Below are 16,859 nucleotides of genomic sequence, written 5' to 3'. Positions count from 1 at the left end.
CCTAAATAAATATTTTTTAAAAGAGAAAAAAATTAAATAAAAATACTTTATTGCTAAGAAGTGCTAGCCGTTATGGGAGTTTTCAGTGAGTTGTCATCTTTTTACTGGGCAGGCGTCTTGCCTTGATGTTGATGGTTGCTGACTGATGAGGGTGGTGAGTTGTTGAAGGTTGGGAAGTCTGTGGCAGTTTCTTAGAGTAAGATAGCAAGGAGTTTTGCCACAGCGATGAACTCTTCCTTTAACAAAAGTTTTCTTGGTAGCATTTTCCCCAAAGTAGAATTCCTTTCAAAACTGCAGCCAATCCTCTCAAACCCTGCTGCTGCCCTATCAACTAACTTTATGTCATATTCTAAATCCTTTGTCACCATTTCAATAATCTAATAGTGTCTTCACCAGAAATAGATTCCATTTCAAGAAACCACTGTCTTTGCTCATCTGTAAAAAGCAGCTCCTCAATCATTCGTTGTATCATGGAGTAGCTAGCAGTTCAGTTCCATCTGCAGGCTCCACTTCCTTTTTTTTTTTTTTTAAATAATTTTTCAAGTTTTTTTTTAATAAACATACGATGTATTATTAGCCCCAGCGGTACAGGTCTGTGAATCGCCAGGTTTCCACACTTCACAGCACTCATCATAGCACATACTTTCCCAAATGTCCATACCCCCACCACCCTCTTCCTATCCCCCTCCCCCCTGCCACCCTCAGTTTGTTTTGTGACATTAAGAGTCTCTTACAGGCTCCACTTCTCTAATTCCAGTTTTCTTGCTATCTCCACCACATCTGCAGTTACTTCCACCGCTGAAGCCTGGAGCCCCTCAAAGTCCTCCATGAGGGTTGGAGAACACTTCCTTCCAACTCTCGTTAATGTTAGTATTTTGACCTCTTCCCATGAATCAATAAATGTTCTTAGTGGCACCTAGAATGGTGAATCCTTTCCAGAAGGTTTTCAGTTTCCTTTGCTCAGATCCATCAGAAGAATCTCCTGCAAGGCAGCCATACAAAATGTATTTCTTAAATAGTAAGCCTTGAAAGTTGAAATTACTCCTTGATCCATGGGCTGCAAGGTGGATATTGGGTTAGCAGCCTTCACAGAATTCATAGAAGAGAGTTAGGGCCTTGTTCTGGATGAGGCTTTGGCTTAAGGGCATGTCGTGGCTGGTTTGATCTTCTATCCAGACACCTAAAACTTTCTCTGTTTTGGCCATCAGTTGGTTTTGCTTTCTCATCATTCATGTGATTGCTGGGGTAGCACTTTGAGCTTCCTTCAAGAACTTTTCCTTTGCATTCAGAACTTGACTGACTGGTAAAAGAGGCCTAGCTTTTGGCTTTTTTTAGTTCGAGACATGCCTTCCTGACTAAGCTTAATCATTTTTAGCTTTTGATTTAAGGTGAGAGACGAGTGACTCTTCCTTTCTCTTGAACACATAGAAGCTATTGTAGAATTGTTAGTTGGTCTAATTTCAATGCCATGTGTCACAGGGAATGGGGGCCTGAGGAGAGGGAGAGAGATAGGGGAATGGCCAGTGGGTAGAGCAGTCACACTGCTGGTTATTTACTGGTTAAGTTTGCCGTCTTTCATGGGCGCAGTTCATGGTGCCCCTAAGAAAGTTACTGTAGTGTCAGCAAGGGTCACTGATCACAGGTCACCATAATAAACAGAATAGTAAAAAAGTTTCAGAAATTTTGAGAGTTACCAAAATATGACAGAGATACAAAGTAAGTGAAAGCTGGTAGAGAAATGATGCTGATAGGCTAGCTCAATGCAGGGTTGCCACAGACCTTCAATTGGTGAAAAAACATAGTATTTGCGAAGTGTAGGAAAGCAGAGTGCAATAAAATGAGTATGCCTGTATATTATTTCTGATCTATCAATTTTAAGCCATTAACTATTTAAGCCACAATATATTGTGTCTTTGGACTTAAGGTATATATAGGTTTTATATAGGTATATAGGTATATATCTGACCATGATAGTGAACTGCTTTTGAAAATTTCTTCCATAAGAATTGCTCTTTTAAGGCTGTTCTGGCACCTGTTATCTTTACTGTTTAAGGATCTGGAGATTGAAAATGAAGATTTGAAAGATAGGTTGAGAAAAATTCAGCAAGAACAGAGAATATTACTGGATAAAGTCAATGGTTTACAACTACAGCTGAATGAGGTAAATAATCTACATAATATAAAAAAAATTAAAAAAATGTTTTACCACCAATAATCATCATTGAAAACAAATCATTAATGATCGCCTGCCACATCAGGTCATGGTGCTAGATGCAAAAGGAGGTACAATGAGGTCATTGTCCTTCAGAAAAGTTCTGTCTCCCTGGGATCTTCACATGAAATTTGGAGTGTCACATGTAGGAACAGAGATTACTGGCGGTGTATGGTAATAGCAAAGCGCTGACCTATGGTTGGGGGCCTTGGGATTGGAGAGAGAGGAGTTGATAATGGATGGGTTCTCAGAAGAATCGAAGTGCTTCTTAACCTGGTCAGTGAGAAGAATGAGTGATGGCTCAGACCACAGAGCTGGTCATTCAGAGACATTTTCTCCTCACCTCTTTGTTCTCAATCTTAAAGATATGTGCTGGCCTTTTACAAAGATACTCGCTGAGCTCATGCCTTTCAAAATTAAGCTTTGCATAATGAAAATACATTTCTTCTTTTTAAATTTAGGAAGTAATGGTTGCTGACGATCTGGAAAGTGAGGTAGGCTGATAAATTTTACTTTAAAGCTATAAAATGCTATGTCAATTGAAGATGACATTGCAGTAGAGTTTTGAGTCCCGTGTTGAGATGGGGGTGAGGATTCGATTTCTGGTTATTGCTTAAAGGAAAAAAAGAAACCTACATGTGACTATAAAAATACGTTTTTAGGGATAGTAACATAGGTCATCTTTTTTTTTTTTTTTTTTTTTTTTAAAGATTTTATTTATTTATTTGACAGAGAGAGATCACAAGTAGACAGAGAGGCAGGCAGAGAGAGAGAGAGAGGAGGAAGCAGGCTCCCTGCTGAGCAAAGAGCCCGATGTGGGGCTCGATCCCAGGACCCTGAGATCACGACCTGAGCCGAAGGCAGCGGCTTAACCCACTGAGCCACCCAGGCGCCCCAACATAGGTCATCTTAAGCATTTTGTTGTTATTGCCTCTGAATGCCTCATTTTCTCTGAAACTTCTAACAAAAAGATATAAAATTCTAAACATTGTAAATAAAATGTCTGAAAATAATAAGATTTGAAACATGCAGAAATGTGAATTTTTCATAGTGTTTTTATATATTTTATATTTTATTGTATATTTGTAGAAACTTTCGACTCTGCTAATAGTTAAAAATCCTAAAAAATCAAAGTTATTCTAATTCACATTTTCTGAAACATATTTTTAACCTAGTTGCAAGTGATTTTGCTCTGTATTTATTCCTTTCCATTTCAGAAAGAAAAGCTGAAGTCCCTTTTGGTGGCTAAAGAAAAGCAACATGAAGAAAGCCTAAGAACTATTGAGACTCTGAAAAATAGATTTAAATATTTTGAGGTATAGAAAGCTTAAATAAATTCTTTCATATAACATATAATGGGCAGTGGAAGGAGCTTGGAGCCAGACTTGAATTTGAATGATCGCTTTCTTCTTTATTGTATGACCTCAGGCAGTTTATTTAAAGTCTCTGAGCTTGCTGCCGCTTTTGCAAAATGGGGATGATTGTCCCTTTCCCCACAGAGCTGTTGCAAAGGTTAAAGGACACCACTGAAACTGACCTGCATGGGTCTGGCATTCCATACCTGTTTCTCTTCCCTGGCTTTCCTCTTTGTCCATTTTATCTTTACAAAACTTCACACTCGTACCTTTGAATTTGCAATGTGTATGATGGTGAAAAGAACAAAGCCTCATAAATGAATAATATATTTCTAGGATTATCTCAGAAAGAATTTTGTGTATCTTTTCATTAGTTATGACACTTAAGGTTGAGCGTAGTGTAGTGTGTCAGTGTGATTCAGTTCATAAGCTCAGCTTTGGTTGGATAAGTTAGGACTTAGTTTTTCCAAAGTCATGGTATTTTTAAGTTTTTATTGAAATACAGTGTACATTATAAAGCACACATGTTAAAGTGTATATGTTGAAAAATTTTCATAAGTCAGACACACCATGATCAAGAAATACAACATCCTGGTACCTAGAAACCTCCTGACACTTGCTTCCTGTCACAACCCACACTCCCAGCACCGATGGTGACCACTCAACTGATTTTTACCTGCAGAGGTTTGTTTTGCAAGGCCATAATATATATTTCATATCATTGGCGCCACTGAAAGGTGGCTGATACAGTGTGAATCTTTTTTTTTTTTTTTTAAAGATTTTATTTATTTATTTGACAGAGAGAGATCACAAGTAGGCAGAGAGGCAGGCAGAGAGAGAGGAAGGGAAGCAGGCTCCCCGCTGAGCAGAAAGCCAGATGCGGGGCTCGATCCAGGACCCTGGGATCATGACCTGAGCTGAAGGCAGAGGCTTTAACCCACTGAGCCACCCAGGTGCCCACAGTGTGAATCTTTTATCTTTACTGGGGAGTATAACCCCAAAGTACGTGATGGAAGCAGTTTTTTTCCTTTGGAGATGAAAAACGTGTGCAGCTGTGAAAAAAATTCAGAATTAGACAAAAAACTGATCTGTGGTGATGGAGGTCAGAGTAGAGGCCACCCTTTGGTGAGGGGTTACCGACGAGAGGCATGAAGAAGTGTCTGAGGGCACTGGGAATGTTCTCTGTCTTCATCTGGGTTGTGATGACATGGGGTATACATATGCGGACACTTACTGCAATGTACATGTAACATTCATGTACTTTACTGCAGGCGAGTGAGTTTTGCGTTGATGCATGTTCACACTGATATGACTAAATTCTGAAGATTATTCAGAAATACACATTTATAAACTAATGAACTAGTGGAGTGGCTTCTGTCTTTCATGTCTGAAGATGTTTGTTTTTAAGGTTAATAGTGAAACTAGTAATAGCTAACGTTTCGTAGCCTTGCCCATTTGCCAGGAAACGGCCCTGTTTACTATACACGCATTTCATAAACACATCAATCCTGTATGGTGTATCTTACTGTTATCTTCACTTTGTGAGTGAAGAGACGGAGGCCCAGAGCAGTCTACCCATGTGGTGCTCTATAAATAGGAAGTGGCAGGACCAGAACTTGAACGCAGGCAGTCTGACTAGTTTTATGCTCAGAGTAGCTTGAATGAGAAAATACAGATATGCATATGGGATTTTTGAAGTGTCCGCCAAAGTTGGGATACGTGAAATTGGGTACTTTTATGTATTACTTTTCTGCTAAGAGTGGGCTCTCACATCTTAAGAATAAAAAATTTTTTTTGAAGATTTTATTTATTTACTTGACAGATCACAAGTAGGCAGAGAGGCAGGCAGAGAGAGAGAGAGGAGGAAGCAGGCTCCCCATGGAGCAGAGAGCTGGGTGCAGGGCTCCATCCCAGGACCCTGAGATCATGACCTGAGCTGAAGGCAGAGGCTTTAACCCACTGAGCCACCCAGGTGCCCCAAGACTAAAATTGTTTTCTGTAGCTTTCAACAAACTTTCAGCCAAGTCTATAACTTTGAATGAGGTTATAGTATATTGTAGAAAAATAACATGTTTTTTCTTATAAAAACAACACATTTATTTTAGGAAGCCGAGAAAATGTAGTTAAACTAAAAGCAGAAAATAAACACACCTATAATGCCAGCACTCTTAGCCCCTGACTGATCTCCTTTGACAACTTCCTTTGTGCATAGCTAGTGATACATACACATTCAACAGGTGGGAATATTGTTTTATAACTTTCTACATATTTGCTAATGGGGACATTTTCTCCAGTCGATACATATTCATTTTGATGAATTTTTATACTAGAAATGAGTTTTTTACTTTCAAGAAGAAAATTGGAGGGTGCACTTTATATGTGACCCAATATTTATGAAAGTGGCCATTAAAACTAAAAATGCATTATTTATAAGTATTGAGTACTCACTCCCGTATCATCTCAACGTGCTAAAAATTCCTCATAAGCTGCCAACAGAAATACTGCCTTATGTGTAATATATAGCATATAGGCAGTTCCCTTATGTTTATAGGGAAAATATAGGCTAATATGGGTACTTTAGAATGAAGCTGATTTTGTGTTACAACTCATCTGTCCCTGTTTGAGTAATCTACTAAAGGTAATAAACCCAAACCAAGTTTTTTGAACTCCTTATGTATGATGTAGGCCTCCCCTGACCCATACATGTAGAAGCCAATTTAGCAACTATTGCAAGCTCTTGTATTCAATATTACATAGAACAAAGAGCTTAACTAAATTTGCAGACATTTTTCCGTACCCTTTGGTGTGCTGTGGATTAGTTGGGGTGGCATTAATTTAGTCACAGAACTGTGGACCGTTTTTATTTTGGTCACCTCTATGAGTCTGACATACAGCTCTTAGTACTAATCCACATAGATACACAAACATGAACTACATCTGCCCAGCTTTTCTTAGAAACTGAAAATCGCTGACGCACAATGGGGCATTAGTTTCAAGTGTACTACATAGTAATGTGACAACTCCGTGCATTATACTATGCTCACCACAAGTGTAGCTACCACCATACAATGCCACTCCAATACTCTTGACTGCTTCCCTATACTGTAGCCTTTATCCCCATGATTGATTCGTTCCATACCTAGAAGCCTGTATCTCCACTCTTCTTCATCTGTTTTACCTGTTCTCCTACCTCCTCTCCTCTGGCAACCGTAAGATTGTTCTCTGTATTTATGGGTCTTCTTCTGCTTTTTGTTTGTTCGTTCACTTTTTTGTTTTGGGATTTCACATAGGAGTGAAATCACACGGTATTTGTCTTTCTCTGTCTGATTTATTTCACTTAGCATAATACCTTGAGGTCCATCCATGTTTAGCAAATGGCAACATCTCATCATTTCTTACAGCTAATATTTCTTTGTGTGTATGTGTGTGTACACCACATCTTTTTTTTTTTTTTTAAAGATTTTATTTATTTGACAGAGAGAGATCACATGTAGATGGAGAGGCAGCAGAGAGAGAGAGAGAGAGGGGGAAGCAGGCTCCCTGCTGAGCAGAGAGCCCGATGTGGGACTCGATCCCAGGACCCTGAGATCATGACCTGAGCCGAAGGCAGCGGCTTAACCCACTGAGCCACCCAGGCGCCCCACACCACATCTTCTTTATTCTCTCTTTTCTTGATGGGCACTTGGGCTGCTCCCATATCTTGGCTGTTGTAAATAGTGCTGCTGTAAACACAGGGGCTTATATATTTTCTCGAATTAGTGTTTCTGTTTTCTTTGGGTAAATTACCCAATAGTGGAGTTACTGGATCATATGGTATTTCTAAATTTTTCAAGGATCCTCCATGCTGTTTTCCACAGTGGCTTCGGAAAATTTACATTCCTACCAGTAGTGCACAGGGTTCCTTTTTCTCCACATTCTTGCCAACACTCGTTTTTTCTTGTCTTTCTGATACTAGCCATTATGACAGGTATGAGGTGATATCTCATTGTTATTTCAATTGTATTTCCCTGATGATTAGTGATGTAGAGTGTCTTTACATGTGATGGCCATCTGTATGCCTTCTTTGTAGAAATGTCTATTCAGATCTTTTGCCCACTTTTTAATTGGATTATTTTGGGGGAGTGTGTTTAAGTTCTTCCTATATTTTGGATATTAATTCATTATCAGATATATGATTTATAGATATCAACTCCCATTCACTAGATGGTCTTTATATGGTTTTCTTTGCTCTGCAAAGGGTTTTTGTTTTGATGTGGTCCCAGCAATTTATTTTTGCTTTTGTTTCCTTTGCCAGAAGAGACCTATCTAGAAAACTATTTCTATGGCCCATGTCAAATAGGTTATGGCCTATTCTTTTCTACCAGTTTTATGGTTTCACATGTCATATTTAGGTCTTTAATCCATTCTGAGTTTATTTTTGTGTATGGTGTAAGAAATGGTTCAGTTTCTTTTTCTTTCTTTCTTTCTTTTTTTTTTTTTTTGCATTTAGCTGTCCCGTTTTCCCAACATGATTTGTTAGAGACTGTCTTTTCTCCTTTATATACTCTTGCCTCCTTCGTCGTAAATTAATTGACTATATAAGCTTGGGCTTATTTCTGGGCTCTCTGTTCTGTCTATGTGTCTGTTTTTCTGCCGTCCCTGTACTGTTTTGATTACTATAGCTTCATAGTGTATCCTGAAATCTGGGGTTGTGATCCCTTCAGCTTTATTCTTTCTAAAGATTGCTTGGGCTATTTGGGGTCTTTGTGTTTCCATTCAAAATTTACTATTATTCTAGTTCTTTGACAAGTGCTTTGGTATTTTGATACAGATTGCATTTGATAGGGAAGCCATTTTCTTCCTTTTGAGGTAAAGAAGCAGTGAAGAGTGTGTATTGAAAGTTGTTTCAGTTCATTTGGGGCTCACTTTTTTTGTTTGTTTGTTTGTTTTTTGTTTTGAGCAGAAAAGTTTTTCCTTGAACCACTTGGCTGCTTTTATTAAAATGCTCAGTGAAGTATTTTATTCCCAACTGGTCTCTCGAATTGTCATCAATGCTGTGTCTTTTTATGGTTTCAAGTAGAGTCATACTCAGGAGAAACAAGTAATCTTGAAATGTGACTTTAATAATTGGATCATTTAAGAGCTAAAATAGATACAGAATTTAACAAAATGAAGCAATATTCATCGTAAATTTATGCTTCTGATTTCAGACCGATCATTTAGGATCAGGAAGTCATTTCAGTAACCGTAAGTACAAAAGCATAGATTATCATTACCATTCACCCAGTTAAAACAAAGAAGAATGTTTATACCTATTCATTTTGTCTAACTGTATATGACATTCTTGCCACTCAATTTCAACTGCTTGTGTGTTATACCTCAACATACGGGAGTAGGAAGAGGTAATGATACTACTGTAGCCTCTAGCATAACATCCGGTAATGCTGAGGCTCTGATTTTCCCTAGCCACTTGTATTTTTAAGTTGTATCTTATATGAGTTACCAAACTTACCTTGTTCATGAGTTGACATTTATTTTGTGATATTTGGGGCTTGTCTTTTATGAAAAGAAACATAACTTCTGATTTGGAGAAATCTTTGGATATAGTTTCAATGCAGGGAGGCATCTAAAAATTAGAAGTTACATAAACACTTATTTCTTAGTTATTTTAAGACTGTGTAATTAATATTAACTTTTATGTATTATTTGCTAATTCTAAATAATTCCTCTAGAAAATCCATTTTTTTTCCTTCCCAGGAAATATTAAATTATCCTCAAGCTCATTTATCCTATAAATATAAAGAACACCATTTTTATTTTGACTGATTATAAGATACATTTTATAATAATCATATAGCTTATGTAATCTAACAGTCTTACATATTTCTAAAAACCAACTTAGTATCTATTTAGAAGAATATGGGTACTTTCCTTATATATGTAGAAATAATAATGAAAAACGGGAATATTTTAGAACAAGGATAATTTTATGTTGTAACTCATGCCTTTGTTTGACTACTAGAGGAGAGATAATAACACCAAATCAATTCTTAGCCTACTTTGGTATGGGTATTTAAGTTAAGATATCATTTATTTGGATTTATGTAGGAAAAGAAGATATGCTTCTCAAACAGGGTCAAATGTACATGGCAGATTCACAGGTAATTGTTTTTTAATGTAAAAATATTTATTAAAAACATTTGTGCCTTTTTAAAAAGAGGAAAACAGCATTCTATATTAGTACATATACATTGAATAAGGTTTTCATTATCAAAGAAAAGTTGTTGGTGGTGTTCTGAGTTTAATAAAAGCAGATATTACTGTTTCTAGTGCCCTCTAGAGTGTTTCTGATGACAGTAGCTTAAATAAGAGATTTGAATTACAATTTCATTGTCTTGGATAGTAAGCCTGTATTTATTAACAGTGATTGGTTACCTCTTCATATTTGCCCATATAGAGGGGAAGACAGGTTATGAATAACTCAGAAGTAATTTTTTTGGCTTTGAAATGTATTTTTCCTTATGTTCAAATATCTGTTTTATGTGTTGGAAATTTACCTCAAAATAAGAAAACCTTCCAAGAGATAGTGTTGTCTGATTTTCTTGCTGATATCCTTCTCATCTTTACTTTCCAGGAGATAGAAGTTTGCATTTTTAGCACCTCCCGTGGACTGAAGACATAAATATTTGGGCTTTTGTTTTTATTTTTATTTTTTTAAAGATTTTATTTATTTATTTGATAGACAGAGATCACAAGCCAGCAGAGAGAGAGGAGGAAGCAGGCTTACTGCTGAGCAGAGAGCCCGATGCGGGGCTCGATCCCAGGACCCTGGGATCATGACCTGAGCCGAAGGCAGAGGCTTTACCCCACTGAGCCACCCAGGTGCCCCAATATTTGGACTTTTAAAGGCTTTTTTAACCTTCTGTTATTGATAGGCAGAATGAGTTAGCCTTTGTGATGTCTTAAGATCACTTTAAGCTGCAGGGACACCTGGGTGGCTAAGTCAGTTAAGTATCTGCCTCAGCTCAGGTCATGATCCCCAGGGTCCTGGAATCAAGCCCCATATCGGGCTTCCTGCTCTGTGGAGAGCCTCCTTCTTCCTCTCCCTCTGCCTGCCACTCCCCCTACTTGTGTGCACTCTTTCTCTCAAATAAATAAGTACAATATTTAAAAAAAAAAAAAAGGATCATTTTAAGCTGGAAACTTCTAAGATTCTAGGTTGAGAAAATGGATATCATCTGAAAAGTATTTAAGATTAGATAAATATTTGATTATAATAAAAAAAGTCTGGAAATTGTAAAGATGTATAAGTAATTGGTAAATTTTTGCAGTTTTAGTCTAAAGATCATTGGCAAATTGAAAGATAATTTAGAAGCAGAGAGGCCGGGAAATTCTTCCTTGTTGTTAATTTTCTTTCTTGACCCTGGGGAAGGCAGTATAGATTTAACTAAACAACAGTGAAACCTGCTTATTAAAATAGTGGAATGTGTGCACAGCACATAGGTTTTATCAATGAGTTAGTAGCTGTAAGGGGCCCTTACTGTGATAGGCTGTATGGGAAAAAATAAAATTGTTGAATTTAGTGTTTCGTGCTTATATGTTCTGTTTATGAACTATTTCATGAGAAGTTTAATTATACTTTTTTGTGTCAACTCTTAGTGGAGGGAATGAGATGTCAGTCAGATTTTGTACTAAGATCATATGCTAAGTTCTCATTCACCCTACTTGACTGAAGAAGACTTGGTTTCATTTTTGTAAGCTAATATTCTCTTGACAACTCATACTAGCTGTGCTGCTTATTTTGGTGGTATTTTTATAACTTAGAGAACATTACATTGGAGTTAACGAGGATATTCAGAAATTATATATCTTATTAGAAGTTATATAATGTATCATTCTGTGAAATAATTTGCAGATTTAAAATTGTAATACTTGTTTTGATTCGAGGGTTCTGATGACTTTGTTCAGAATTGAAAGTTCTAAGCACATTATGTGCCATAAAGCATAGAAATAATAATGAGTTTTGATAAAGTTGTTATCACTTGTGGGTAGTTACTGTGTATGGAGAAAGGAAGAGGAAGTAGTCCCCAGAGGTCACAACTATTTACCTTCTTTGTTCTGACAGAAATACTTAAAATGAACAGACTCTCTAAGTATCACTGCTTGAGAGCATATGAAGGGACTCATACCCAGAATCACTACTGTAGTTTTCCAGGGTGCTGGTCTGAAAACCCCTTGACTGCTGATGATGTAGGAACTTTGTAAGTTTGGCAGTTAAGTCGTTGTCTTCTTTAGGCTTTTGTGATTAGTATCTTTTTTTTGGTTTCCCTTTTCAGTGTACTTCCCCAGGGGTCCCAGCCTACATGCAGAGCAGGTCCATGTTAAGACCACTGGAGCTGTCATTAACCAATCAAACCTCATATTCTGAAAATGACATTTTAAAGAAAGAGTTAGAGGCAATGAGAACTTTCTGTGAATCGGCAAAACAAGACCGCCTCAAGCTGCAGAATGAGCTGGCGCACAAGGTGGCCGAGTGCAAGGCGTTAGCGCTGGAGTGCGAACGGGTCAAGGCGGACTCCGATGAGCAGATAAAGCAGTTGGAAGACGCCTTGAAGGACGTGCAGAAGAGAATGTATGACTCCGAAGGTAAAGTAAAACAGATGCAGACGCACTTTCTTGCCCTTAAGGAGCACCTGACAAGTGAAGGAACCACAGGGAGCCACAGGCTGACGGAGGGGCTGAAGGACCAGCTGAAGGACATGAAGGCGAAGTACGAGGGCGCATCCGCTGAAGTGGGGAAATTGCGAAACCAAATCAAACAAAATGAGCTGGTAGTGGAACAGTTGAGGAGGGACGAAGGCAGGCTGGTGGAAGAGAATAAGCGCTTACAGAAGGAACTCAGTACGTGTGAAATGGAGCGAGACCAGAAAGGAAGGAGGGTCGCCGAGGCGGAAGGCCAGGTGAAAGAACTCTTAGCCAAGTTGGCCCTCTCGGTTCCGACGGAAAAATTTGAAAGCATGAAGAGCTTGTTGTCAAGCGAAGTAAACGAGAAGGTGAAGAAAATAGGAGAGGCAGAAAGAGAGTATGAAAAGTCACTTACAGAAATCAGACAGTTGAAGAGAGAGCTTGAGAATTGTAAGGCCAAACTTGCTCAGCACATCAAGCCAGAGGAGCACGAGCAGCTCAGAAGCAGACTGGAGCAGAGAGCAGGAGAGCTGGCGAAGAAGGTCACCGAACTCACGTCAAAAAATCAGATGTTGCAAAGGGACATTGAAAAGGTTTATCTGGAGAACAAGGCCCTCAACCAGCAAGTCCAGAACTTAACAAGTGAAATGAAAAGTCATTACGTTCCTCTACAAGTCAGCGAAGAGATGAAAAAGTCACATGATATCACTGTTGATGAGCTGAAGAAACAGCTTTTAGATGTAACACAAAAATACGCAGACAGGAAGCTGGAAATGGAGAAGTTGCTGATGGAAAATGACAGTTTAAGTAAGAATGTTAGCCGCCTGGAAACCATGTTTGTGCCTCCCGAGAAGCACCAAAAAGAGGTCTCGGCTCTGAAATCCAGTGTCGCTGACCTCAAACAACAGCTGTCCGAACTGAATAAGAGGAGCGGTGAAGACCGAGAGAAAATAAATGCACTCGTGTCTGAAAACACTAACCTGAAAAAGACCCTGAGTACCCAGTATGTGCCGGCTAAAACCTATGAGGAGGTGAAAACCGCGTTGAATGGCACAGTGGATAAGGCCAACAGAGAGTTATTAGACACGAAGAAAAAACTCGAAGATCTCAATCAGGAATTTGTAAAAACTAAAGGTGAGAATGAAATCCTCAAAAGAAACCTGGAAAACACTCAGAGCCAAATAAAAGCCGAGTATATCAGCCTCCGAGAGCATGAGGAGAAGATGAGTGCCGTAAACCAGAGCCTGCAGAGAGTACAGGATGACAGCACGGAAATACTGGCCAACTACAGAAAGGGCCAAGACGAGATTGTGACCCTGCATGCCGAAATCGAAGCCCAGAAGAAGGAACTTGACACGATACAGGAATGCATTAAGCTCAAATACGCTCCAATCGTCAGCTTCGAAGAGTGTGAGAGAAAATTTAAAGCAGCAGAGAAAGAACTAAAAGAACAGCTCTCAGAGCAGACGCAAAAATACCACGTCAGGGAAGAAGAGGCCAAGAAGTGCAAGCACGAGAATGACAAGCTGAAGAAGGAGATATGCGCTCTTCAGAAGGATTTAAAGGATAAGAACGTTCTCGTTGAGAACTCTCATGGCACAGAGAGAGCACTGAACAGGAAAGCAGAAGAGCTAAACAAACAGTTGAAAGACCTGTTACAGAAGTACACGGAGGTGAAGACTGAGAAGGAGAAGCTGGTGGACGAGAATACCAGACAGGCTTCGGAGCTTCTTACCGCCCAGACCCTTCTGCAGAAGCAGCATGTTCCCCTGGAGCAGGTTGAGGCCCTGAAAAAATCTCTTAACGGCACCATCGAGCATCTGAGGGAGGAACTGAAGACTAAGCAGAGGTGTTACGAGAAAGAGCAGCAGACGGTGGCCAATCTGCGTCAGCTGCTAGAGAACCAAAAGAACTCTTCGGTGCCCCTGGCAGAGCATTTGCGGATTAAGGAAGCATTTGAGAAGGAAGTGGGCATCATGAAGGCCAGCCTGAGGGAGAAGGAAGAGGAGAGCCAAAACAAAACGGAAGAGGTCTCCAAACTCCAGTCTGAGGTTCAGAACACTAAACAAGCATTAAAAAAGCTAGAGACGAGAGAGGTGGTAGATTTGTCTAAATACAAAGCAACAAAAAGTGATTTGGAGACCCAGATTTCCAGCCTCAATGAAAAACTGGCCAATCTGAATAGAAAGTACGAGGAAGCCTGCGAGGAGGTGCTGCAGGCCCAAAAGAAGCAACTTTGTGCCAAAGATGAGAAGGAATTACTACATTTCAGCATCGAGCAAGAAATCAAGGATCAGCAGGAGCGGTGCGATAAGTCCTTGACCACAATCGCAGAGTTACAGAAAAGAATACAGGAATCTGCCAAACAGATTGAAGCGAAAGATAATAAGGTAGGCTACGAGGCGTGTGCATGGCTTGGCGTTGGCAGATCCCAGGGCAGAGCTGCCGGAGTGGGACAGGGCCCTTTACCGCAGCATCCCACGGGATGGGGTTACAAAAGTATTCACTACGGGACCACTAAATGCCACCTTTCCGGTTAGACTGCTGGTGTGCAAAGAAATTCAGGATTGAAAGAAAAGTCAAATCATACAGGCAAAGCTTTTCTCCTTTGGTTTCCTCAACTCGTAGAGCCAAGAATTGAGGAAAGATGGGGAGACTCCAGATTCCTGGGCTTCATAAGCGAGTGGTCAGTGCAATGGGTTTTAGAATATGGAAGGGTGATGAGAGAGAGGAGGAAGAAAGCTGTTTCGGGGCTCCGAGAAACGAAGGACATGGGGGAGCACCCCAGACTTGATCTTGGCACTCACTCATACCAATAACCGAGCCCTCCAGTTCCTTGCACAGTCTGTCCTCGTGTCTTTCCACACCCTGGTCTCCTCACCCAGAATGCCCTGCCCCTCATGCCTGCCGAGTTAAGTCCTGTACATTCCTTCATGCCCACTTCAACATGTGTCCTCCTTCCTGAAGCCTTCACTGTCCTATCTAGCCTCCAGTAAACTGTTCCCCTCCCAAAATGCATGGTTTCTGTTAGTGCTGCCATCCACTTCAAATGTCTCAATTATTGAGTTATGTGCTTGATCGTCTCAACCAGCTTATAAGCTCAGGTTTGTAACTTACCTTTTCTTCTTTCATTCTCATGCTACAATCTACAGAACAGGTGCCCAACAATATTTTTGAAACTGGTAGTTGGCGTGAAGTGTATATTGTGAAGACGAGAAATCAGGGTGCATTTGGATGCATTTTTATCAGTTCAGTAAATAACTATTGAATGCCTTCTATGTGCAGGGTGCCGTGGTGAGTTCTAGGGGTACAGTGACACCCGAGAGCAGACACATCCCAGCCCACCTCCTTGGAGAAGTGCCAGTACTAACCTGACCTATCTGCTCCGATGACCCAGAATTTAAATGCCCTCCGCTTATTCAGAAGGATGTTACAAATGTACATTGAATAATTACAAAAGCAAGTTTTTAATAACTATTTAACATTTTTGCCACTTATTTGAGCTTATACTACATACCAGGCATGTATTTATGATTGCATTTGATTTTCTTAACTATGAAAGAACTTCTCCCCTTTCATTGATAAAGGAACTAAAGCTCAGAGAAAGAAAGGAAACTGACCAAACTCACACAGCTAATCACTAACAGATCAGGCTGATCTTAAATAAAGCCTTTGCTCTCTCCACTGGTCTGAAGAGCCTCCTGATTTTTCCCCCCCTTTTTAAGATGAAGTAGTCTAAAATCATATGTTCTTGACACAAACCAGGGACATGAGTTAGTGCTGAACTTAAATGAGCCATGCTGTCTTTTCAAACTTTGTTGGAGGCAGTGCCCCATAAGTTCCTGTTCAGATGACCTAGAAGATAATCTATAGACTTTCATAAGTACTTAAGTATTATCTAAGAATAAAAAGACTAAGGTCACAGTCCAATCTTAGGATATATATTTATTCTTAATTTGGTAATGCGTTTATAAGGAATTTATTGAGAGGAATTTAATGAAAAAAACCTGTATAGTTTATGTACTATTGATCATAATATTGACAATATCCATTCCTCAATTTTCTGGTCTATAAAGATAAATTGTGTGCCTCAAGGAGGGATTTTTGTGTAAAGGTGTTCATTAGAATCGAATAAGTGAATAATACAGGTTTCTCCCATGCCTTTTTTCTTTCTTTATAAGATAACAGAACTGCTCAATGACGTGGAAAGACTCAAGCAGGCACTCAGTGGCCTTTCACAGCTCACGTCCCCAAGCGGGGGCCCCAGCAAGAGGCAGAGCCAGCTGGTCGACACCCTGCAGCAGCAAGTGAAGTCCCTGCAGCAGCAGCTGGCTGTGAGTAGCCTGCCCTTGGAGCCTTCATGCCCGCATGTGCAGGTTCACATTAGTTGGTAAAAGTTTATTTAGAAGGCACATTAATTTGTGGCTATGCTCAGGTCCAGGAAGGTAATCACGTTTGCTCAGAGTTACTTGTACTAGTAGTAGATGTGCTGCCTTTGATATGCCAGACATGGCCCTGAACACTTTACATACTTTGACCTTGATCTTTATCACAGCCCTACAACAATGCCATTTGTCCTCCATACTGGGAAATCACTGCCTTAGCTGACATCTCATGCCAGAGTTATG

At 39.6% G+C, this 16,859-nt stretch overlaps 1 protein-coding gene across 4 annotated transcripts in view; it reads left to right on the top strand.

Moving 5' to 3' along the window:
- The window catches only part of UACA (uveal autoantigen with coiled-coil domains and ankyrin repeats), an 87,405-nt gene that overhangs the window by 66,631 nt on the left and 3,915 nt on the right, over positions 1–16,859 (top strand). For all 4 annotated transcript variants that reach the window (XM_059180540.1, XM_059180541.1, XM_059180542.1 and 1 more), the window contains exons 11-17: positions 2,054–2,161; positions 2,674–2,706; positions 3,430–3,528; positions 8,757–8,793; positions 9,655–9,707; positions 11,883–14,621; positions 16,413–16,565. In XM_059180540.1, the coding sequence (XP_059036523.1) occupies positions 2,054–2,161; positions 2,674–2,706; positions 3,430–3,528; positions 8,757–8,793; positions 9,655–9,707; positions 11,883–14,621; positions 16,413–16,565 (3,222 nt within the window). The remainder of the gene's footprint in view (positions 1–2,053; positions 2,162–2,673; positions 2,707–3,429; positions 3,529–8,756; positions 8,794–9,654; positions 9,708–11,882; positions 14,622–16,412; positions 16,566–16,859) is intronic.

Source organism: Mustela lutreola, chromosome 7 (genome assembly GCF_030435805.1).
Source record: "Mustela lutreola isolate mMusLut2 chromosome 7, mMusLut2.pri, whole genome shotgun sequence".
Classification (NCBI taxonomy): domain Eukaryota; kingdom Metazoa; phylum Chordata; class Mammalia; order Carnivora; family Mustelidae; genus Mustela; species Mustela lutreola.
Note: the sequence above shows the minus strand (reverse complement) of the source record. Positions and strands in the feature narration are given on the sequence as shown.